Raw genomic sequence first — 24,432 nt, forward strand, 5'->3', positions numbered from 1 at the left:
TTTCAGCCCCCAAATAAAATTTAAAAAAGGCTCATTTTAATTATATGATTTATTTCCAGCATATGTTCCCATCACAGCATCAACTCAGAATGACATTAAGAACAAATCTAGGTAGCTTATTTTCTTGACTTCACACCTGTTGTAATGTAACATGGATACACGTGAAACCCAAGGTGGATTTAATGGAAGGTAGTAGTAGAAGTGGAAAGTGGTGAAGTAGAAAGTGGAGTGGTGAAGAGAGAGTGGAATGTTCGTGAAAGCAGTCCTCCCTGCTTCTTTGGTCCTTAGAGAGCGAGAGACAAACACGATAACAGACATGAGAAAGAACGAATATTAAATGAGAGTAAATCCAGCATCTGCAGTCTCCTGGACGTCTTTTGGGATATTTTACACAGCTGACATTAAAAGAAATAGCACGCTCAAAAGCCATACTTTCACATATATTGGGCTCATCTCAAGTATCAGCCACTATCTTTCCATTTCACAACATATGGGAGAAAGGATGCAGGTGTGGCCGTTCAAATAGGACCGGACCAATCAGCTCGGCTCATCTTGACTAAATGTACTATAACTCAAGACTAGGAATGAGCATCATAATTCAGTGGGTTGTGTGGAATTGGTTGGTGATAACTCGCTGGAAGACATTTGGGCCCAAATACCATGCACTGCATTGATTCACTCAACTAGTTTGCTGTTTCAAGAACTATCGGTTAAGGCCGACACCTACTCAAAACTCTGGTATGGAAAAGAAGTTTAGAACATTCACAAAAATATGCCATCTTTTTTTAAAAACAATACTTAACTTTTTTTTTTTTTTTTTGCATAGTCGATCAATGAAATTTAGTGAAACGCTCATCCCTCTTTAGAACTATAAGCCCCATTTAACATCGACTGTAAAAGCCAGAATTTTCCACTTTTCCCTTGGAGTTGTTCTGTACTCATGGAACAGACCTGAAATGAGTAGGTGAACAGAATCAAACAATTTTCTTCCCTCTGAGGCAGTATCAGAGCCTTAACAGAGGCACGACTGTGTGGTAAGAATATTCCGCAATTGAACACTCACTTCTCCTGCCCTGTTGTGTTCAAAGCAACTGTGCTGGCAAAGGGAGGTGCATTAATCTGTTGGAGCAAAAGATAATCTGCACATTTAAAGAGGGTTTACATTGCGGGTAGATGGCAAGAAATTTAACATTTAACAAGCAAATCAGCTCTGGATAGGTTTGCTGCAGAATGGCGGTGCAAATTGAACATCAACATTGATCCAGTACCTTAAGGCTAAACCTGACGATGAGCGAGAGGCGGGGGACACCCGAAACTGTTCGCCAGCCAATCGCAGGAAACACAGACAAAAAAAAAGCGATTCATACTCACATTCACACCTACGGGCAATTTAGAGTCCATTTCAAGCACATTTTGGGGAATGTGGGATGAGGCTGTGGAACAGCCCAAGGAGGGACAGGGAGGACTTGCAAACAGAGCCCAGATTCGTACCCCGAGCCCAGAACTGTTCGGCTGGTTTGCTAACTGCAAATTCACATTGCCACCAGCTTGAAAACCAAACAACTAAAAATAGAAAGAGAACCTGTAAAAGCACATTTTTTCTCATTCAAGTGGATAAAACCCGTAAAGCACACGTTCAGTGAGTGCTTCCTAAAGGTATTGATAGGAAAGACCAAAACCTCTACAATGTATTCTGTTAATTAATTTCTATCACTTATCTGAGTGGTCACAACTTGTTATTATTAACCCGACAGGCAGTGGAGTCGGTGCCTGTGTTCTGCATCACACCTAGAAGATGAGAGTCATGGCAGGGTTCTGCTTTAGATCTGCAGCACCAGGCCAGCGGCTGAGATGTTGTCTCCCCCACCTGCGGTCTGGTACACCTCGGTGCACACCAGCACGGGCGCCACGCAGATCTCATAGTCGTCCTCCTCCCAGCAGCTGACGGGCCGGCTCTCCTGCAGGGGGATGCGCTGGCTGCCCTCCCGCCGGCTGACGGAGAATGAGTCGTCCATGATGAGCCTGGCCTTGTTGGGGTCGATGTCGTCGGAACCGCACACGTGGCGGTTGGCTGTGAGCGAGGCCTTGGCGGTGGCCGACATGGTGTTCTTCCACTGGGAGCCCCGGGTCACGATCATGGCCTGAAAGGCTAACGTGTGCACGTGGAGGCGGGTCAGGGGCTTTCCCCACGTTTGGGCGTCGTCGCCTTGAGCTACGGCATCTTTGTAGCGCTGGTTGACCATGCGGTAGACCTCCCTCATTTGGTCCAGGACGGTAGCGACGCGAGGGTTGGGGTCGGACAGGACTGTGATGGTGGAGCCTTTGAGGAGGCTCAGCAGGTTGGGAAGCTCCTGTTCATTCATTCCTAGAGAGTCCGCCTGGGTGAGCAGAAACGCGATGACAATCAACAAGTCATTTTCGATAGCACTTGTCCTGATTAAGGTCTCACGTGACTTTGTGGCAGAGGTGGGCGACATCGTGCATTGATCATCAGCCAATTGTAGAACACTCAGCCACAAAAAAAACATTCAGACTCACTTTCACACCTATGGACAATTTGTCGTCTTCCATTAACGTAACATGCGTGTTTTTCTGTTTGAACTATTGTGTACATGTTAGGTGCATGGTGTTGCTACCTTGCCAATTCTTCTTTGTGTTGTTAACGACCACAGGAAACAAACTACGGTAATCCAAATGGAGTTCTGTTCTGTCACTTGAGCCCACTCCTTTGTACCTTGTCACTCTGAACAATTTGACTCGAGAGATATCGTCGTACCCACTTTTCATGATCCTCTCTTTTAGATTCTGTATTTTAGCCTTACTGCAACGACCATAAAACTGTAAGGTCACTCAGAAGAGAGCAGAGCTCCACCAAGACCGAAATGTCAATAGAAGTGGAAAAAAAGGAGCCAAGTGTCATATTTGTTCATGCGTGATGATTAACAAACAGTGCCAGTTTTACGTTTGGGAAGCCAAATGAGGTCGGCAAAGCTGCAGAATAAAGGATTAAAATCCTCCAAAAAAGGGTCTTTATTTAATATGACGCAGAACATTACACTTTTTACTGCAGTAGGAGCGGAAGTTGGCCAGGTTTTCCTTGAAATCCGCCGGAATTTTGATGCGCCACGGTCGTCCTTGCCCAGATGGATAGATGGCGCCGTTACATAAAACAAAAGCACCAAGCACCATGGATTGCATTCCTGGTTGATGTTGAATTCTTTTTTGGCTGCTCGATTCCCATGGTCCTCTGCAAAACTGATAGGTTGCAGTTTAAACTCTGCTTCCTAAGTGCCATTTTCCAGATGTTGTTTTGCACAATGCACAAACTGGCACCAACTAGGGGCGTGGCTTTAGTGTTCTCTTTCACACCCACCCTTCCTACTTAACGTCTGCATGCTGTTCTCAAGTTACGTCCGTCTTTGCTCTATATAAGCAACGTGTCGGCACAAAATCAGCCTGTCATGCGGACCCGTCATCAAAGTCACGCAATAACAGTCACAGACTTTTATGTGCGTTTTATGGTAGTGAAAATGCAGTAATTTCATTTTTTTTACTTTTTGATTGAATGTACTCTAAAATCGCATGGCCCATTTATTCAATCAACCAATGTCTTACAGAATTCCCCATCAACCAAGAAGTACCAAGGTAACTCAAAGAATTACATTTTTGGTGACAGTTTTGTTCAGACGTCAGCATTGATGAAGGTCTGCGCTCTATTGACTGACATTTTTCGAACCCCTGTGAAACAATGGAATGTTTACTTTGACGTACTTGAGGGATGACATAATGCAACAGGTCTTCCATGATGCTCTCTTCTACAAAACTGGCCATCTCAAAATGGACACCAAGAGTGGGAGAGGAGGTGGCCAGCACTTCGGCCAGGCGGGAAAGCAGAGCGGCACGCTCACCTAAGGGAAAGGAGTAGCTACAGTTAGAAGCAGCCGCACTTTTAAGTCAACAAAATGTCTTCAATTCATTTGATCTTACCTGACTGAAACGGAAAGTTGTCCATCATTTGTAAACCGCCCACGACCAGAAGGTCTGGATGAAAATCTTTGAGCTTCTTGGCAAACTCTTCCATGGATGCCAGGTACGGGTTATGGTCATCACTGTGGACAATGTACCTGCACACCAATCAAAGGTCAACTTAACATGCCATCAATCAATGCTTACTATCGACTATGACATACCTGTTGGCTCTATGGGAGGAATACTGCCCCCATTTTGCACCAGATGGATACTCCAGGATGAGATGAATGTCTGGCTCTTCAACAATGTTACCTGCAACTGGAGATACAGATAACAATGATTTAGGGCGATGATGTGTCAATAAAAATGCTTTTTTGACACGTCATCGCATGTGTTGATTGTGCAATCAACACAACAGAGTAAACAGAATACTAGAAGGACATTTTAGGAGCAGCAATGTGTTGTTTGCACGTCAGTACCAGTGATGTGCTGTGATAGGACATCGGTGAAGTCTGGGCTAAAGCTGCCCCCGAGCAACACGTCACATCCCTCGGTGGCCATGCGGCCGGCCATGACAGGGGCGTTGCCTCCCACCGACCATCTGTTTCCAGGTAGGTCACGGGAAGCTTCGACCAGCTCGCTGAAGAGTGTCTCATTCAGCACAAAGCGCCTGCAGGGCACACCAATGACAACACCATGAAATGACTAAGCTGAGTTGTGCTCTGTGGGGAAATAAAAGTAAACTATTTCCCATTTATTGTCCATGTACAAAATATTTATGGGCAGGAAACCATTTTACGACAGTGGTGAACTCACACAGACTGAACGCAAGAACCACACTAAACCTAATGTTCAGCCTAAACCTAATGTGATTAAAAATATTTACAATTCATCTGATTGTCAGTGTAATAATAGTGACTGGCTGAAACTGAAGGTTTGGATGTGGTAAGGAAGCTATTCACCTTAATGTGACGGAACACACAGCATGTGATGGAGGCCCACTAAGTCAGGAGTTGCCTGAGGGTCTGCGCAATGAAATTGTCCAAACTTGTACTTAACTGCTCTCAAGCTTTACAAATCCATTACGTGCGCACACACGCACACGCACACACACTTTTGTACATGACCTCAGTGTAAAATGCAAATGTAGAGCTATACACCAATTATATAAACTCTAATATGTACATTTCCCACCAAAGTATTGGAACAATAAGGTTCATTCCTTTCTTTTTGTTGTGATCAAAAGAGGAATTTGAGACAAAAGTTGAGAATTCCAGCTTTTATTTCATAGTATTTATATCTAAATGTGTTAGACAACTCGGGACAGGGCACCTTTTGTTTGAAGCCACCCAGTTTTGTTGGCAAAAGTATTGGAACGGACATTATGATTTTAACTTTAAGTGAATAATATTTCATACTTAGTGGCATGACCCTTACTTGCAATAACTGCACCAAGCCTGCAAAATCCCACGCTGCACTAAGTTCCAGGCTGCCAGAGCCGCTGCGAACAAAATATAAATGTAGCCTTGGCTTGCGTAGGTGTACTAATGTTTCAAGCCGATGACAGTATCACAGACCTAAGTTTACCGTATTTTCATGACAGTTTCACACAAGTACATTTTAAACAAAGCTTGGACACTACTTACTCTGCAGCGGCGCCCGGAATAAAGAAGTAGGTGAAGCTCTGAGATAGTTGCTCAGCATTTTCAATGTAGTCATGATGGAGGGGCCGATCGGTGGGGGTGAGGCCAATTTTATTTAGAAGAGACACACCGTCGACGAGCAAGTCCACGCAGCCTCCAAAACCTGCAACACGAGCAGCACATGGATAAATGGGCAAAGTTTGTGAAACATGACGGCAGTAAGCAGTTCTGGTCAACTGGAGCAGGGACATCCCAATGTGAGCAGACACATGCTGTACATCTGATGTCACATGCATACAATCTTCACTTGACCATCGTAAAGACATGCATGATGTAAGCAGGCATGGGATGCCTTGCTAATCCATACGAGCCAGGGGGAGCGAAAAAAAAATGTCAGTGGTGTGGCCAAGGTGACATAACACCTCAGTGAATGATGGCTGTGCATGTGTGCATCTTTCTTTATTATACCATCTGCAGTCAGTTTCATGAAATAAAATTTAGACATATCAAGAAAAATGGCGATCACATTCATAATCAAGCTGGGACAAATCAAAGTAAAAAGTAACATTTTGCTGATCTTAATTTACGAGGCAATGCCATTTTCTTTGCAGTGGGTTTCCTTATGTGTACCATCTCGTAGTCTACTTCTACCTCATTTACTGATTTGCTAGGTAAAAGCCCATCAGAATGATCAATTGTCACAGACGGGAAATGCCATTTCGCAGACTACGATCAATGGGTCATTCATTCAAATCATATGTGAAACATACAATGACAATAGCCTCTTGACTCTAAAGGTTGCTTTTTACTCAAGAGTTGTCAGATATAATTTTTTTTGCCCCTCGATATCGGGGTGACCTCAAGGGCGGAGCTACATGGTGGCCCACCCTATAGCTCCGCCCTTGAGACATGGGATGCAGATCTGTCCATGTGGCTGTTGGGAGGCAAAGGTTGGAAAGGCAGGATAAGAACATGACAACGTTTCTTTACAGACACCCGAAGACTACAAATGTCTGAGTTTCACGGTTTCGGGGCCTATCTGGGGATAAAAACAGTAGAGGCAAATTCCTGTATCGATTATGCACATTTGAGCACCTCCTAGTAAACGTTCTAATGCCCGTGTAACTAACAAACCCAAGACCAAGAGGCGTCTAACCGAAACAAACTGCTCCAGCTGACAAGATGCTCGGCTGTATCATTAACATCCTCGGTCCACGTTTTAATGATGATTCCCGCTTAAATCCCATTCAATGAAAAGATTGCGTTGACCTCGTTTTTGTGGCTTTCAAATTTATGTCAAGTCGCCACAGGAGAACTCACAGCCAACCCCAAGCAGTGACACATTACAAAAAAACGAACGGTTGGCAGTTTTAGCTGAAGAAAGTAGTCAGCAACTGAAGCCACATTCGGGCCATTTTACAGTAGCCAATTGTCACGAAACAACGTTCATGTTCGCAAAGTTTTAAGTGAAATGAGAGGTGCAAACTGTGCGAAACCTTACCAATAGCCACCTTTGGTCGAGCGACATGATTCATTCCAACTTTGCTCTCGGCACGAAGCAGCGAGGACAACACGGTGTCCAGCCGGCCGTCCAGTACCTCATTGTCCGGTGTCCGAAACCAAATGGCCAGAATAACGACAAACAATGAGATTGCAGAGCCATATTTCATCCACGTAGTTCTGCCAGCACCTTCCATCGTTAATTTACTAGCTTGGCAGTGGACACACTAGGGACAAGCAAATTCCAACTGAGCGCCGAATGGTGTGTTTGATTTTAAAGCACGACGTCCTGGACGTGCAAATGATAACACATTTGTGAAGTACACACGCACTAAATATGATAAATTCCAGTAGAATTTCAATGAAATCGTGATACCCTCTCTTGTGAGGGGTTTACTTACATTGGAATAATTTGTTTCGGAACAGTTTGTCGAATGTAGAGGTGATTGGAAGAGAGAAGATTGGCATTGAAAACGAACATACCTTTGTCCTCCTTCTCCTCAGGGGCGTGTTTATTCTGACAGGAAGGCGGAAGTAGAGGAGTCTATGTGTTACTTAAAGCGCTCATATTTCTACAAATAGCATTAATGTAATCCGTATTTGTATAATATATTGACCTATTTAAATAAACCAGTTCATTTCATGAGCTGGGTTTAACAAAAGTCACGAAATACGGTTGCTTGGGGCTTTGTGGGATTATTTAGATGCACTGCAGTACAGTACTGTGCATTCCAAGTCACTTCAAAAGGTTCACGTGCATTTCAAGATTGGATTTAAAAAAGTTATGAAAAAATTGAGATGCTACTCCGGTGCAGAAATGTGTTTGTGTACGTGTATTGACTGTGTTGTACACTGTAACACACTTGCAGCTTTGCAGACGAGTTTTACACAAAGCACCGTTGTTATTAATAATGAATGACTGGGGATAGAGCATTTGTAAAAGGTTGGAGGCGCTCTCCCTTTCACCATTCTCCGCACCCATTTTCAGAATTTATGTGTTCTTTAGTGCAATCATTGTTCAAGTTTCAGAAATCTTAGTTTTAAAGGAGAGAGTGCACTTATAAACCAGGTCAACAGCAAAAATAACTTCGGATTCAAATCTTCTTCCCGCAAAATTGATTTGCATCAATTATATTTGTTTAAACACAAATGCACAGAACACAAAATCACAATAAGAACCAAACTCAAAATTGAATTCAGAGCTTAACAGTTGTATGCAAAGACTTTGTTCACTGCAGCAAGGTGATGATAAAAACTAACTTTTATACTTTGTCCTTAATAAAAGATATAGAATGGCACATAAAAATAAAATGACAATGTAAAAGGTGTTATGATAAAACATTGGACACATTCAACATAGAGTTTAACCTATCAAAGTTTTAAACGGCAAAAGTCAGACATGAATAAAGTCAATGTGACATACACACCATTGACTGTCAAACATAAAAAAAGAACATATTGTAAAAACCCATTGTGTTCAGGCACATACAGTGGTTGCAGACATTCTAAGGATCAACCTAAAAATAAAAAGTGTAATTCTTCAATCTTTTGCATCTACTTTTGAACAGGCTGATTGAACTTTGATTAAAAAAAATAATAGTTCAAAAAAAATCACTGTGGGCATTTCAGTGCAGCCAAGTGGAGTATGTCGTCCTCTAGTGAGTAGATGTCGAACATGGACACTCAAAAACCTACAGAGGGGATAATAGTTAAGACTGAATAGACTTCAAGTAAGAGTTACTGGATTTTTAAAACTTGGAATTCGCAATTCCATCTTACCTTTGGTTCTACTTGGGGAGACCCGCCACAACCTCAGACTCAATACCACAGTGGTTTGAGCCACGCAAGATTTTAAAGAATCCTAGAAATAATGGAAGCAAACAAAAACACGTCTGACAATGAGTTTGTAGCCTTCTTTATCAGGATAAATGAGCACATGAAAAATACATCCAGTATGATGCGGTGAAGTTCTGAACTATTGAAAAAGCATGCAAACAAGGATTATCTTTGTAAAAGCTCAATATTTGATTGAGTTCCTGTATCAGTTCTCTTTAAATAGTGTAGCTATACAGTAATGACATACAGCAGACGTGGAATATTCAGGTAATGTTAGTCCGAGTGGACTGTTGCTGTAACTGGACAGCATAAAGGTGAAGCTGATGCAGGGCTAATAATGTCTGCTCTGCAGTTTAGTATTTTAATTGCGAAAGTGATGAAGGTGCAACGATGACTTGTGATGTCTATTAGACAGGTAAAATAGATTATATGTACTCTTTTTCTTCTTCCTCCATAGCTGAGCTATAGGATCAGGACTTGGTTTGGGGAGATCCAGTACTTACAATGAAGTGACATGGACTCGGGTGTAAAAAATGAGTTCAGATAACTCGAGTTGAAGCAATATGTTTGTGGAATGAACCACAGTTCTCACTCACCATTATCACCCCAGTCAGTGTTCCAGGAGTTAGCACAGAGCCAATAGGGGACACCATCTTCCTCACCCCAGCCAAGAATCTTGATGGCATGCCCACCCAGCATGGACCCAGACACATGCTGATACACACCTGCAGACAAGAATAACAGGCAAAATCCATCCGGGTACAGGAGTGAATGCTCAAGTTTGAAATGTAGAAAAAATATATATATTTGGCGAGCTTTTACAGTGCACTCAATGCAATGTACACTTACTTACCAGACTTGTACAGAACAAAGTCTGAATACACAGTGAAGGCTCCCTCTACTGGCCCGTTCTTGTATATTTCCATCTGAATCTGCTCCGCCTCTGACAAAACGCTGTAAGACGTTTTACCTGAAACGCACCAAAAAGAAGACTGGTCAGTAAATTTTAACTAAAGCAGGATCGTATGCTTGTAGTATGCTTTAAGGCTCTCAGATACTCAAGTTCAACAGATGGAAGTTTTACTGACCAAAATGCTTGTCCTGCATGTAGCTTGGCGAGTAACCAGGTTCACACTTGGACACACACTCTGGTGTATTTCCGCCCTCTCCAGAGCAGGGAGGTCGGCTACCGTTCACATGGTGCTCACAGGGCGCGATCGTGTACGGCCGGCAACCTGGGTACATGAAGACGGCGCTATAATCTCGCACAGTTACGGTTTCCTCGTGGCTTCTTGGTCTACGTGAACTCACCAATGTGGGAGTTATATAGGCCACCAGAGACCAGTCCCTCACTGGTCCAGAATTTCCAGGCTGCTGAGGGGTAGCCACCGTTACATCTAAAAGAAGGCATCGTTTTAATATGTTGACAAAGCCTCTAAACCACAGGTTTTTTTCCCCATGCAATATTGCGATTGTTGTTTAAATCGATGTAATTATTTTTTCCAATTTGAAAATTGCATTCTACCTACAGAGTGATGTCAATTAGAATTTAATTATTCAGCCTTACTATAGGACATTGGTATCTATGAGGGTGCATTCATTTTTTTGTATGAATTTGGTGGCATGACTGATCAGGTCAGACAGCTCTACTTCCATCTGACAAGTGTCAGATGTGGACATGGTACATTTTGGAATTATTGTATGCCTACAGCAGGCTACTCCTGCCAGGGGAGGCACTGTCAAGATAAATTAAAAAATGTTGCAGTCACCCTACCCCATGCCACACCCATCGCAGCAAGTCAGCAGGTCCTCTGCCGAGACCTCAACGCTGACCTTGGCATTGCTGTGGATGCACACACGGTCTGATATGGCCTCTGCAGCGCCAAATGCCTGCAAACAGAGACGACTTTCAGTATTAAGGCAGAGAATTTGCTTTGCTATCTTTCACAAAGCACAATTAAACATTTGAAATCTAAATAAGATCAAAACCGTTTTGGTTTCTCACCCAGCATGACCCACAGGAGCCCTGGTCTCTGATCTCCTTCAATGTGGGACACTCGGGCCACTGCTCCCTCGAGTCAAAGTTCTTCGGCAACCACAGGTTGTCAGCGTACTGAACCCTGCATGCGAGTGCAGTTCGGCTTGACTTAATATGCAAGCACAATGTACACCTTAACATAAAGGGCAGCTCATCGAAATGTGAAACTCACATAACAGGAAGTTTGGGTCCGTTAAGAAACGTTCCGCACAGTTTCTTCAGATAACTGTGGTCGACATGATGAAAGTTGTGAGCAGCCTGTTGCAGAGGAGAACACGTAGGCAGACATGAGTGAAAGAAGGTATGAAACCATCATGAAAGGAACCAAAACCTCACCCTCCAGGTAGTGTTGATCTTGTTGATGTAGTCAACCATCTCAGTGGAAAACAGGTTGACGTGAGGTTTCGCCAAGCTCAGTGACAAGCTGATAGCCAATAACAGGATGTTTGCACGCCACATGTTGCCTGAAAAGACCAAAAAAAAATTGATTATAATTTAAAACTAACAATGCATGCAGTATGAAAGAACATTTACCTAGGCTCGAACTGAAACAACAGAAGTCGCAAGTAACTAAACAGGAGGTGAATAACTTCTGACTTTTGGTAGTCACTGTTAAAGTGGTGGTGTAGTCGAGTTGATGTCAACTATTTGGTGTTGTCGTTGACATTTTTCAGTTATCCGCATGCAACTGTTTTGTCTTCCGATTCTAAACACGTTCACTCTTACCGCCCATCCCCACCTAACTCGCCCCCACTCCCCGACTCCCTAAGCCAAACACATTCAGAAAACCAATCTTCCGATTCAAATCAGTTTTCTTTACACACCTATTATGCACCCTATTATATCCCGAGTCATGTCTAACAAAGTCCCCTTCAGTCGTCAAAAACATTCCGTTAACACCCCTCAGGAACAGTCCGCTGCATTCATTCATTCATTTTTCTCATAAACTGCTTCCTCATCCATATTGTCCTGTCACTGTTGTTTTTACCCTAACTGGACACTTAACCCGATCCACTGCCTGCCTGCAGTGCAGTTTGAAGGGCACTTCAGTTTGCAGCATGCAAGACAAGCAGCCATTAGAGATGCTGATGATATGAGGTGAGTCCTGTGCTCTGGATTAAAAAGCCACTCAAAGTCCATTAAAACCATGACAGGCACCCAGACACATCATCGAACAATTTAATGATGTCTAAACAGTCACAAAAAGGAGGAAACACTATTACAGGCAAGTAGGAAATAAATCCATTGACAGTGATTTAAAAATCAGGAACTGTTGAGACAGGCATTGTTGGTCGAAAGTATAAGTGAACATGGTAAACTTGTCACAGGTGCATTTGTTTGAATTGGCCTGAGCTCACATGGGCAAGGCTAACTTATTCCTCTTATTACTGAAAGTGTTAAGAGGAAACTAACAGACAATTCCACTGAAGCCTACATACATTTTTAGCTCATTGTCATCTGAATATGATCATGTGCATTCACAAACAACACTAATGCTCTGTTTAAATTGCTTGCGATCGTCGTTGTATTATTGAGCGGTGTAGAACTCCACCCTTGTCATGCCAAGAGAGTTTGCAGTATTTGGTGAAGCTTGGTAAAAGGTTCCCAAATGAATTCATGTTAAAACATTCCTTTAATTAAATGTCTGAAAATTTAATAATTCTAACCTCGTTCTGGGTGTTTCTGTTAACTTTGTTTGACTTTCAAGTGTCCACTATGTCGTTACAAAAACAGTAGTAGCGCTAGTTGTGTCGTTTACAGCGAAAGGTTACCACTGTCTGTACTGCAAGCAACCGTTAAACATATGATCTGTCGAAAGTACAGTAAATCACACACGAGCGCACGCTGAATACATCAGAGCAAAAGCCTCAAAGGACTTGCTAACGTGCAGCATGGTTGCGACCTTACCTTCACCCACGTGCGTAGCTACAGTATTTGTCTTTTGTGTGTGACTGCAAGTGGAGCTGCTTCGACGCTGCGCCGGAGTTGTCACGCTCAGCGGCTTTGCACGTGTGACCGCTCCACAAAATTTGTTCCGGTGTAAAATACATCGCAACAAAATATTTCGGTGCAGCGTCGGACCAAATGTGTGCCGTGTGAACAGGGCTTTACATGTAAATCCACTTCAGAAGCCAACGATTTCCAACTAGCTCGAGTGACAGGCACAGTGAGTCATAACTAAAACCACACAAGTTTCCAGCCAATGAGAAAAACACCATACTGGGTCACATTATTCTTAAGTAGACTTTGTCTCCTTCCTGGGTCATGTTATTCGAAACTAGACTTTGTCTCCTTACATGTTCACTTCTTATCTGAGGACTCCCGAATGGATATACTCATTTTATCAAGACGTTGTGTATTTGAATAAATACAGTAAGTAGGTCAGGAAATACACAACCAATATTGTATTGTTTTATGGCGGAACAGCACACTAGCTCAAACAAGTATCGTCAATACATATCCTTCTTTCAGTTTCACCTTCCTTCTTACCACATTTGAGACAAATCAATGTTGTAATTCCTCTTCAATGCGGACTCGTTTACACAACGGTGATTCATCCCACCAGACAACAGGGAAAAACGACAATGTAGCATCTTGTCTGATCAGTTGTTCTTGCACACGTTTTAAGTTTTACACTCGCTTTTGTCCCACCTTAAAATTAGGAACTGTCGAGGCAGGCGTTGTTTCGAGAAACTTATACATTGAACGTAGTGGCGATGTTACGGGTCCAACTTCGAAGTGGACTGATCACGCATGGGTGAGGCTAATTTATACATCATCACTCAAAGTGTATGAAGGGAAGAAACAGAAACAGATTCCTGAAACCTTCGTCCTTTGTCATCTTGGTCTGGTCATCTCCCAATTGCCATTTTGCCAAATTAGCATATTTTCTGAACAGTTTTTCTTGCATGCTTTATTTGGACATTTATCATGTTTTGTCCAATCTTGGATTCATTTACTCTTTAGTTGAATCACCGAGTTATTTTTGCTATTTAAAATTTTGATTATCAGTCGTCCGACTGCTTACACTGGTTTTGTGAGCCTTCAGCTATGTCGTCTCTTTTCAAATTACCGAGCAAATAATTAATTATTAATTAATTCACCATTAAGTATACTTCACAGGCAAATAAAACCCGAAGGAATTACACTAAAAAGTGCAAATAGATGATCGAAATATGTACAAAAAAATTGGTATTAAAATGACTGGGCGATGGTAGCCGTTTTGGCTTGTTTGTTGTGTTGCTAGTTTTTTTTTTTTTTTTTTTTTAAAGTGTGACTTGACAGATTTAGTTGGATTGTCTATCGGCCAACTCTTTGCTCTTCGTGTAATCATGACGTCTATCAGGTTAAACGGCGAGCCGGTGCTAAAGACAATAATTACCTGCAGCTAGCTGGTCGGTAGGTGAGATGAAGAGTGTTCTGCTCGCCCGCTGAAAGTGGGTGAACGAAACAACATTCGGCAGCTATAGTTAGAGCTGAGATCACATGACCAGTCACATGAACGCTGCTCATGTGATCTACAGGAATTGAAAAGAACATTCGTCGTTGAGGTCAAAAAGGGTAAAAAAAAAAAAAAAAAGAAAAAAAAAAGAAAAGGAGTACCTGTATAGGTGGCAGAGAAGTCCCAAACTTAATACAAATTGTGAAACACTTTCACATTGCATGAAACAAATGTACATTTCAGAAAAAATACAAGACACAAAACAAATGAACAAAAAGTGAAACATTTTCGGCATTTTTTGTTCTGTCTTACACTTGCCGGCCGCCGCAGCCACTGCCCCACCTTGCCGCTTTGCGAATTGATGGTCGCAAACCTTATGCAGTCAGTAACAGAAGGGAAACAAAAGATCTATAGTAATAATAACTATACTACTACTACTAATAATAATAATAATAAACTAGATAAGAGAGGACTGTATTCAATTCAAACAATGGTTCATTCTTTTAATTTAGTTGATTTTTTTGTGATCATCATCAACTAAACATGCAGACAACTAACAAATACACACATACACACAAAACAGACAATAATTTATATTCTTATATTGTTGGACACAACAATCAAGCATGAACTTTGCACAGTACTGTACAATAAAAAAAAGCCATCCATCCGATTAATGTGATATGTATTCTTGTGTGAGAAGTTTTATGCTGATAGTGATATTTTTTTGTGTCTGTTGACAGGGCAACCACAGAGAATATGCTGATTGATAGCTGCTTTCTCTTCCTTCGAGCACCAGTGGCTGACTTTATAAATGATGAGTTATGGAAAATATTGACGTTTGAGCAAGAGTTATAGTGCCGTTTCATCAGCCAGTTCAAAAGCACCAAACAGAACGGCTTTTTCATCAGGGTTAATGACTTTTATTTTGTCACATCAATAGCACAGTTAAGAGTCTCGGCACCGTCAACCACATCAGCAGTGGAAATCTCAGTTGAGATAACGTGATGGGTGTCCATAGTTGACGATAAAAGACAAAAACATCAGCCTACTGAAACATATATCCAAATGTGTCCAAAAATCCAAGACAAAAAAAAAAAAGGATATGAATTTAAAGTAATGCATTCTGGGCTACTAGGCGGGAATGCAAAGACACGCTCACACAAAGAAGCTCCAATTCATCACGATAGTTGTGCAGTCTAAAGCGTGTATATTTTCCTTTGGTGCATAAAGATGCATGTCATTAGCTGCTTTATTCCTGTGGTGTTCACATCCAAGCATGTGCAATGTCTTCTACAGTGTGTGCAGCAGGTGCACGTGGTCCTCATGCAGATATTCTTCATAATTACGCATAACTTTCAGTGTATGTACTCGAAACAGTAGTTCACCTATGACCTCTTTCAGTGTAAATATGAGCAGAACAGAGCAAATTATTTGAATAAATAGCTTTCGTGATATGCAACATTACCGGCACAACTCACATCTGCTCTGTCCTGCTAAGTTTCCCTTATCACACGATCCCAACGAAATGCACCAAGCTAGCAAGTGTTTTCAATGTGGCAGGTGCACCTGCAGTAAAGAAAACATTTTAAGCTCTGCTAAGCCAACTGCTGTTATTTTTTTTTTTAAACTCATTTTACTGTACGTTTGTTGAGTTTTAGCAGTTTTTTTTTCTCCACACGCTCGTTTTATTTCATGTACGGTGTTACTGAGTGTTCTGACACACAACTTTAAATAAAAATGTGTTAGTGTTAATGTGAACTACTGTACATGTTGAAAGTGCGAACTGGATAAATTTTTAATTTCCGGATAAAGAGAAGTTCTGGAAAAAGACAAAAATTAGGAAGCAAGACCCCAACGATTTTTATGTTCTCTGACGGGAGGCTCAGTGCCCTCCACTTTGAAAACCCTCCTGTTACACAGAATACTGCAACCTACTCTGGTGACTAATAAACTGTAACAATTAAAAGTTAAAATGTAAGACTTAAATCCTTGAAAGTGAACCTATGAATTATTGTTTTTCTAAATGAATAAACAGTAGCGTGTTTGTATTGCTTTGTAAAAGTAAGAATTCACAAGAACCCAAGTGGTTTAGAAAAGTAGCTGTACCCCGGAAGGCAGCATTTAATGTAAACTGATTCCTTCGTTAGAAAAAACAACCCTTCTAAAATATCATCTTAATGCTAATGAGGTTTTTTTTTTTGTAATGTTATTGTAAAAATTTAAATACACTATTATCACGATCGAGATCTTCCTCTTACTATTTTTGATGGGAAAATCATTTGTTGTTTTGTTACAGTAAGGTTGTTCATTTCGTTTATAGCCTTGTAGTTATTGGGAAAGTTTCATCACTCCCACCAATGGGCAGCGGGAAGACATGCTTCATATCGTGTACTTCAAGCTTAACAACAAATTGAAAACATCTCAAAAACTGATCTGCTATACTGTTAGGGATAAAATTTGCTGTTGACCAATGTTATTTGATTCTTATTTTTTCATTATTTATAATTAAATTATGACAAATTAACCAACTATTGAATATGTTCAATGTATATGTCAAATGATTAAATCATTTTACCAATTATTTAATGAGAGGATTGAATATAAAATGGATTTCACAGCTGAATTACTAGTCATCCAACAATGACAGGATTTTTGATCATGTAAATGCTCGGTGGGCCGGATTTAACAACTCCATGGGCCCAGAGTTGTGTCAATGAATCATAATAATTATGTTAATTTTGATATCTACTATTGAACCCATATGATTATTACAGTGGTGCACAACTGCACAGAATCATGTCGAGAATTTTGATCATAACCTGCTTTTATAAATTAAATAAATTAAAAGTGACCAAAATACTCGGATTTTGGATACATCCTTTGCCTTCGCACTTTGTTTTTTTGGTTAGTGACCACTGTTGATTTCATCCTTCTTACACGGCCCTCTCTCTGCTGTCCACAAACTGAACCATCTGTTTTCGGGCATGGGAGATGACCGGGGTGAGTGGGACTATCGGAGTGCTGGGTGTAGTGGCACTAGCAGGGGTTGCAGCACCGGGAGTGGATGCAGCAGGGGTGGAGGCGGTGGGTGTGGAGGCGGCAGGGGTAATGGAACCAGGGGTCCCACTAGGGGTCGCACGTGGGGTCGTACCGGGCGTGGCAGGGATAATAATAACCGGGGCCAGACTTGGACTCTCTGCCCCAGCTCGGGATTCCGGACGTGGGGTAACAAAACGAGCTTCTCTGATGCGGTAGGGGCTTCTGTAGATGGAGATGGGTGACAGCTCAGACCCCCAGCCCAGGTAGCTGCCAGTGGAGGGAGAGGGTGCATCGATGCTGAAATACGAGGTCGTGTTAGGATCTAATGGTGTGCCTGTTTTTTTCTCTGGGGAGCTGATCAGGAGAGGGGAGTGACGTTCAGGTGACCAGCCAGGGGTCTTGATGTCCAAAGAAGCTGCGGAGGACGACTTTTCGGTCAGGGTGGCGGCATTACTGTCAACATGGCGCAGGCTTCCCGGTTGGGCAGGGGATGAAAGTGAAGGTGAGCCGTAAATCGCGCTCTGAAATTCGTCATCACCTTTAAAAAGGACACATACAACATGTTACACATGATGTTAGGAAATATGCCCAATTGATAATATTATAAATGGCTCAGTTGTGCTTTCTCTCACACGACGTAAAAGTCATTTGCATCACACGTCACGTATTTCACATATGTTTGTTTTTTGGCTGTGAATTAGCTCTTAGCATGACTGGCAAAAAGTGAAATGTGCAAAACGATGATGCTATCAAGAAACCGTGCAAAGGTTATGAGGCGTCTGCTGAGCTCTCACTGGTTAGGTAAGCCCCCCTCGTCCCCTCTGATGTCATGATGTCACGTAGCGCAAGCGCGAGCTCGAGGAGAGCTACACGGCACTCTGGGCTACGTCATTTAAAGGTACAACACATCACTGTTTTACAGTGACTGTAAGAATGTGTGTGTGTGTGTGTGTGTGTGTGTGTGTCTTTTCATTTAATTTCACTTAATTAAACCTTTTTTAAACATTATCATTCATTATGTATTTATATTAAATTATATAGTGCCATTTGTTTTTATTAAATCCATATAACAAAAATATTGCTGTTTTTGTGGAAGCGGGGGTGGGGCGGTGATTATTGGCATTACACTTCATTTTGGTTGGGAAATTTGATTTAAGACACAAATAATTTGCACAATAAAAATAAACTGTGATTCGCTGGTTGGTATTTGGTCAGCCTATCACCCAAAGTCAGTTGGACAAGGATACAGCTCCGAGTGAGGACAAGCACTACAGGGAGCAGATGGATCGAAATATGATACAGTGATAATAATAAAAGGCGACATAAGTCATTCTTGATTTTTTTTTTTAGGTCAAAACAAAACCAAAAACATAGTTACATTCTTTACATTGGCCATTGAACAAAGAGTAGATCACTGATGTTTCTGTTGATATTGGGATGTGGTATTAATCATGTGTTGCATTCCAACAAACCTCTGTCCTCTGTCCGCGGAGCACTAAAATCCTCTGTGATCTCTTCAAGAATGGCCTCATGCACCGGGATGATCTCTGGAACCATTCTAATATCATGGATTGTTGTGGGAGGAGCTTTTCTCACAGGTCTGGCTATGACATTGGTCAGAGCTGGCTTTGGTGGTGGTGCCACCTCTCTCTCCTGGAGAGGCAAAGAGAACATTATTATGATGTACCGGTATTTAGAAAAGCAATCTCTTGTATTGGACCTGATTAGACACAATATTGACCTGTACTCAATAAAGTGGCCAGTGAGTGTATAATATGCGTTTGAATAGGAACCTGTGGTCAAACTTATAAATGAAATGTATTATTATTATTATTATTGATGGGCGGAATGCTAACAATAAGATTACCTGGGCAGCTGGAGTCACCTGAGGTGGGGGTGGCTGAGGGGCTGGTTGTAGGACCTGAGGAACCTGCGTTGGGACACGTGGAGCCTGATGGGAAAAGAAACAAGAACTACAATGACGCTCAATATAGCACAAAGGGAGCATTTGTTATAAAGTGCAGGTGAGGAAGTAGATGAATTGGACCATCATCCCAATGGGCTGCACTTGGCTTCCATTGTGACTTCTATCTGCTTTTTCAAACTGTTGGGTAATTCCTGGGCCAACCACACCAGGAAAATTAAGGAAACTGACTCCCTATTTAGTGATTCTTTTTCTGAGAATAAATTTATTTTTGATGAGAGATTGTCATACTTTTAGGAGGATAAATACAAGTCAAAATAGTGGTTTTGTAACTTTACAACGTTAATGTGCTATTATGAGAAAAGTCATCATTGTCCTATTACAGAAAAAAGTGACATGACAAAAACTAATTATTGTCAAAAAATACAATTATTTTATGAGGAAAAATGATACAAGTCATAATATCATGAGAATAAAATTGATAAGATTTATCATTTAAGGATCAAATCCTACAACAATTACAACTTTCTTTCTTGCAACAGTGGGTGTGTCCCTCAAAAATATCTAGTCTCTCACCCGACCTCACCTCTGCATTTTGGTCTGTTTTACTGCCGCTTCTCTTCCCTTTTTCAGACTCTTTAGTGATTAAGGCCTAAACTTGACTTGAATACTCTTAGCTGTGCATGAATACAACAAACCTGAGGTACACGACGAGGTTCATTGCCATAGTGAATCTCTTCACACAGACCCATGAGACCAGCAAGACCGCCTTCTCCATAGAACGACCAGATCTTGGGCACGTCTCCTGTCTTTAGAGCCAAACGAATCAGCAGCCAGTGATGATGCCTCCAGCCCTCCCACTGGAGCGGGAGGTCCATAAGGGTGCCACCTCCTGATTATGATTAACAACCACAGCCATGAGGATGAATACCTGAATCCCTACCGTGTATGACTAATTGGTTAACTGAAAGACCAAACGGACCAGACAGTGTTGCATGGCGATGGAAAGTAGGCGTGACTTTCTCCTCCAACGAGAGTATGGATCCACTCTCCATGCAGGCGCCGCTGATCCCCCTGCGGCGAATACTCTGGAAGATCTCAAAGGATTTGGGATGAAGGAAGCGATAGTACAGCACCAACGAGATCACACCTGCAGCAGACGGAAAGATAAACATGGATATGAGGCATGTGAAGCTCCCCAGTAATATAGACGTTAAAAAAATGGAGCTACTGACAGGCACTTGCTCGCCTCACCGATAAGGAAGCTGCAGAGGACCGCGGCCGGGATGGCCACCGTATCCCATGACACCATGCTGAACAACCAGGACGAGGCCAGCAGGAGGAAAATGTTCTCTAAAAACATTACCTGAAGCAGAGGAACACACACAAACTAGCCTCAAACTTGAACATTCAACATTTCATTAGCAATTTTCTTCATTGAGTCATGGGTGAGTTAGAGCTATGGGGATATACTGTACTGTACACACACACACACACACACACACACACACACACACACACACACACACACACACACACACACACACACACACACACACATACCAGATAGAAGCCAGCCATGCGGAAGCGTGATGGACCGTACTTCACGTTGAGGAAGAAGAAAATGTGGATGGCTCCAAGGACCAGATTGAAGAGTCTCCATCGACTAGTTGAACGTATGATGTCAGTCTGCTGAGAAACCATCCAAAATGTTGTCCCCAACCAGTGCACACCTGACGCATAGAGAACATCGCAAATTGCAGCTGTTGATGGTCAAGCAATAACAGGACCTCTGTCATTGGTCAACCTTGTGTTTTTAATTAGCCCCTTGCAAAGCAACATGACACTCTCAGTCAATTTTTACCAGAAAAATGAGCGAACCTTAGCTCCTCTCCCAAATACACAGATTTGCACATTTATCATCTCTCACTTTAATGTTTACAGTACTGTATATGAACAATTCTTTAAGACCTCTTATTAGGTCTCACGAGACGGCGCAAATCCCAATACAAACAATTATTTTTGTGATGCCGATATAAATCGACTTAAGATAGCATTTTTTAGGGTGCATAATGACATATTATACTTGACTAAAGGTATGATAAGATGCCCTATACATATACACAGTGCATACATGGTAGATATGATATGATATAGCTAGCTAAATAGCTAGCTAGATACAATAGATAGATGAATAGATACTAGTAGATTATAAGATGCTGTACTTTGTAAAAATAATGCTGTGTATAGAATGAAATCCAGCATACAGTAATCCAAACTATATTGTCTTTTACTTGAAACATGAACACACCTCCGCTTTACACAGACTCACCTATAACACCAAGAACCCACTGTTTGAAGACTCGCGTGAAAAGCATGAGGACGCCGAATCGTGAGCCCAACATACTGACCTGCACACACGCAAACATATATAGTATAAAGTATACACACACACACACACACACACACACACGTAATCGGAGAGAAGTGTATTTTGTCAGAAAGCCTCTTGAAAGTGTTTACCCTCCATAGGAGCCGACAGAAGATGGCTGCCGGGGTCATTTGCAGGTGTCCTGGTCTGATGAGGTGACATGCTCGAGCGTACAGGACCAACGCCCAGGCCAGAGATAACAAACACACCGCAAAACACACTGACGCTGAAGGAGAAGAGGGAAAGACAGGAGGTGTGGAAAAAGTGAAGTGTGAGAAAAAGAAAATAACTCCTAAATTTGTCAGGATCATCTCTAATGTTGCGCAGAGAACTCATGCTTAAAATTCATCTGAGAAGTTGTTGACATACTTGGTGCTTAAGTTTTGGTTTGCAAAGAAGATCAAATGTGTCCTGTGTGTGAATTTGGGTCATTATATTTATTATGTATATCAATCCTGATGGGAAAATGGAGGTGTTTATTTGTCTTTTGTTGTAAATGGGAAGGGGAGGGGGGGCTGGCTCAGTGATAGACTGGTCATCTTGGTTGGTGGGTTGATTCCCGGCCATTGCAACCTTGCCGAAGATACTGCCACGCCATCAGCAGGTGAATGTGGTAGCAATGTGAAGCGCTTTGAGCATCTGAGGTCGAAAAGTGCTATACAAGTTACAGCCCATCTACTATGGAGATTGTTTTTTAGCGGGCCGGCCACTATTTGAGAAAAGACAATACATGTCATGTTTACAGTACTTCCTCCCTTCAGACATAAGTAGCGGCATTATCTTCCCTACCTGGAGATTTGATGCCTATATCAGTACAGATGAGCACGTATGTGTGTAGCAGTGTTTCGGGGAGGGTGACCACCAAGGCCTCCAGCAAGCGTAAGGCGGACACGTCAGCCTGCTGCATGATCTCTCCGTACACGTCCATGTCTGAAAGACGCATGCACTCCCACAACCTGCCAAGGCCACGCACACATCAAATGCTGTATCCTTAATTCTCACAATGTGTTACTCAAACTGCGTAGCCAACACAAGCATATACAGTGGGAAAAGAAGCTGTTGCAATGCCAGCTTCTTCTCAGGCAAAAATAACCAAAATGTGTCTAATTTCCATTTCCACAAGCACAATAAACATTACTTGATGCACAACCCACCTTTTGAAGATACCCAAGTGCAGTATGTGAGTCCAGGTGAGAGACTTTCTGCGGATCCGTCCATCTGAGAGGTACCACAGGTAGCTGAGCCACTGTGGACCCCAACCTGGAATACCATCAATCGAGATCAACCTTTTCGATCTATCGATCTATCTATCTATCTATCTATCTGTCTGTCTGTCTGTCTTACCTGGTAGAAGGAAGAGTGCAGTGAAGCCAGCCAGATGGGCGTAGCAGTAGTTGTGACCCACCCACAGATAGTACACAAAACAGTAGATCACTGGAGGAAAAAAAAGGAAGATTTACACTGCTACGCAATGACCATCCAATATAAATAAGTTAAGAGTCAGTTCAGTAGTTTAGCCCTTTCAGGGACAGCGGTTACTACAGTGGACATCTTATCGTGTTATCAGGTTACAGGGTGCATGAAAGGGTTAAGGTACTTTCTTATTGGATATCATACAATGTAATTCGATAAATGTCTGGTTAGTGCAAGTGACAGTGATTGCATTGTGACTCAATTAAAGCAAAATAGACTGCGACCAACAGTGTTGATTCAGAAAAATGGATGGATGGTTAAAAAAAGTAGTCATTATCATGTTGTGATACTCTTTCTATAAATTCCTCATGGAATTCCAAGTTTATACATAGCGCTCCTTCTACAAGCCTAGTTCCTCAACAACATTCATATGACCTCTGCAATGCTCTTCATCCCATCTGAGGAGAAATACAACAGCTCCAGCTCCCTCCTTCCCCTCACACATGAAAACCAAACCCTACTGCAACATGGGTCCCGCCATTACAAGGCCCCAACCTGGGGTACGCCCATGCTCTCATTTTCCCCCAAAAAGGGGTCGTGCTGGAATGTGTCAGCATTGCTCCTGCAATCTTCCATCTTATTGGTGAATAAATCATTTTGGGATGGTGCAGCAAGGAGGGGGTGAAAGCATGTGGCATGAGTCTGCACTTTTGCTCTGATAACATGCATCATGCACTGCTGCAGTCCGTGACGTCACACAACAAACACACAACTTTCACGAATAGTTGCACCAATAATCCCACAGCCACTACACCCCCTGCTACCATCAATCAGAAATGATGTGTCATAGCTAGTCTAGACATTGTATTTCTGCAGGTGAATTTGGATGCATGCATTTTCTGTCCTTGTGAGTGTGTGAGTGTGTCTGTGTCCCAGGTAGGACTCACGCGCCGCCCTCTCTGCGACGATGAGGACTGCAGTGAAGAAGAAGACACAAACTTGGCAGCAGGCCACACAGGAGCCTTCATGTCTCGTATGGGTCGAGTAGTCCCTCATGGCGGACCTCCGCAGACACACACACGTTTTGGAAAAGCCAAACCAAACCTGGTGGCGGGTTGGCGGCCCGTGGTTGTTGTGGTCCTGCAAAAGAGAGAGAGAGATAGAGACGGGATGGGGATGGGGGGCGTTGGGGGA

At 42.3% G+C, this 24,432-nt stretch overlaps 3 protein-coding genes and 1 long non-coding RNA gene across 5 annotated transcripts; 1 reads left to right on the forward strand and 3 right to left on the reverse strand.

Moving 5' to 3' along the window:
• Positions 1–36: 36 nt before the first annotated feature.
• adpgk2 (ADP-dependent glucokinase 2) lies at positions 37–7,565 on the reverse strand. Its single transcript, XM_019891456.1, has 7 exons — positions 7,114–7,565; positions 5,616–5,775; positions 4,449–4,639; positions 4,191–4,287; positions 3,988–4,124; positions 3,772–3,908; positions 37–2,378 (listed from the first exon to the last, which is right to left on the reverse strand). Exons 1-7 carry the CDS (start codon positions 7,307–7,309, stop codon positions 1,821–1,823), a joined length of 1,476 nt encoding a protein of 491 aa, XP_019747015.1. The 5' UTR covers positions 7,310–7,565; the 3' UTR covers positions 37–1,820.
• A 655-nt stretch (positions 7,566–8,220) lies between these two features.
• Positions 8,221–14,484, reverse strand: ctsba (cathepsin Ba). The gene is made up of 11 exons (XM_019891469.1): positions 14,369–14,484; positions 11,323–11,450; positions 11,159–11,244; positions 10,954–11,068; positions 10,723–10,838; positions 10,260–10,345; positions 10,037–10,183; positions 9,802–9,918; positions 9,545–9,673; positions 8,892–8,973; positions 8,221–8,803 (listed from the first exon to the last, which is right to left on the reverse strand). Exons 2-10 carry the CDS (start codon positions 11,443–11,445, stop codon positions 8,900–8,902), a joined length of 993 nt encoding a protein of 330 aa, XP_019747028.1. The 5' UTR covers positions 11,446–11,450; positions 14,369–14,484; the 3' UTR covers positions 8,221–8,803; positions 8,892–8,899.
• On the forward strand, positions 13,101–19,098 carry LOC109528633 (uncharacterized). 2 transcript variants are annotated; one of them, XR_002170713.1, is made up of 4 exons: positions 13,101–13,359; positions 17,833–17,972; positions 18,272–18,368; positions 18,992–19,098. It is a non-coding gene; the product is annotated as an uncharacterized LOC109528633 (long non-coding RNA). The 2 variants fall into 2 exon arrangements; XR_002170712.1 differs by lacking the exon at positions 13,101–13,359 and adding an exon at positions 13,366–13,744.
• xkr5b (XK related 5b) lies at positions 16,918–24,409 on the reverse strand. Its single transcript, XM_019891441.1, has 13 exons — positions 24,186–24,409; positions 23,170–23,259; positions 22,980–23,085; positions 22,615–22,781; positions 21,918–22,051; positions 21,727–21,805; positions 20,958–21,127; positions 20,649–20,760; positions 20,377–20,544; positions 20,093–20,286; positions 19,338–19,421; positions 18,943–19,123; positions 16,918–18,008 (listed from the first exon to the last, which is right to left on the reverse strand). Exons 1-13 carry the CDS (start codon positions 24,292–24,294, stop codon positions 17,365–17,367), a joined length of 2,238 nt encoding a protein of 745 aa, XP_019747000.1. The 5' UTR covers positions 24,295–24,409; the 3' UTR covers positions 16,918–17,364.
• Between the last annotated feature and the right edge of the window lie 23 nt (positions 24,410–24,432).

This window comes from Hippocampus comes, unplaced genomic scaffold, assembly GCF_001891065.2.
Source record: "Hippocampus comes isolate QL1 unplaced genomic scaffold, H_comes_QL1_v1.1 scaffold275, whole genome shotgun sequence".
Classification (NCBI taxonomy): Eukaryota; Metazoa; Chordata; class Actinopteri; order Syngnathiformes; family Syngnathidae; genus Hippocampus; species Hippocampus comes.

Excerpts from the sequence above, each read along its gene's own strand:
- adpgk2 (XM_019891456.1), bottom strand. The coding sequence starts at position 7,309 with ATGGAAGGTGCTGGCAGAACTACGTGGATGAAATATGGCTCTGCAATC. Across the intron at positions 4,288-4,448 it reads CCTATCACAGCACATCACTG|TTGCAGGTAACATTGTTGAA; the intron begins GTACTGACGTGC and ends CTGTATCTCCAG. Across the intron at positions 2,379-3,771 it reads TGCATTATGTCATCCCTCAA|GCGGACTCTCTAGGAATGAA; the intron begins GTACGTCAAAGT and ends CTGCTCACCCAG.
- ctsba (XM_019891469.1), bottom strand. The coding sequence starts at position 11,445 with ATGTGGCGTGCAAACATCCTGTTATTGGCTATCAGCTTGTCACTGAGC. Across the intron at positions 11,245-11,322 it reads AGATCAACACTACCTGGAGG|GCTGCTCACAACTTTCATCA; the intron begins GTGAGGTTTTGG and ends CCTCTGCAACAG. Across the intron at positions 8,974-9,544 it reads CACTGACTGGGGTGATAATG|GATTCTTTAAAATCTTGCGT; the intron begins GTGAGTGAGAAC and ends CATTATTTCTAG.
- xkr5b (XM_019891441.1), bottom strand. The coding sequence starts at position 24,294 with ATGAGGGACTACTCGACCCATACGAGACATGAAGGCTCCTGTGTGGCC. Across the intron at positions 22,052-22,614 it reads TATAGGCATCAAATCTCCAG|CGTCAGTGTGTTTTGCGGTG; the intron begins GTAGGGAAGATA and ends CTTCTCCTTCAG. Across the intron at positions 20,761-20,957 it reads GCATGGCTGGCTTCTATCTG|GTAATGTTTTTAGAGAACAT; the intron begins GTATGTGTGTGT and ends CCTCTGCTTCAG.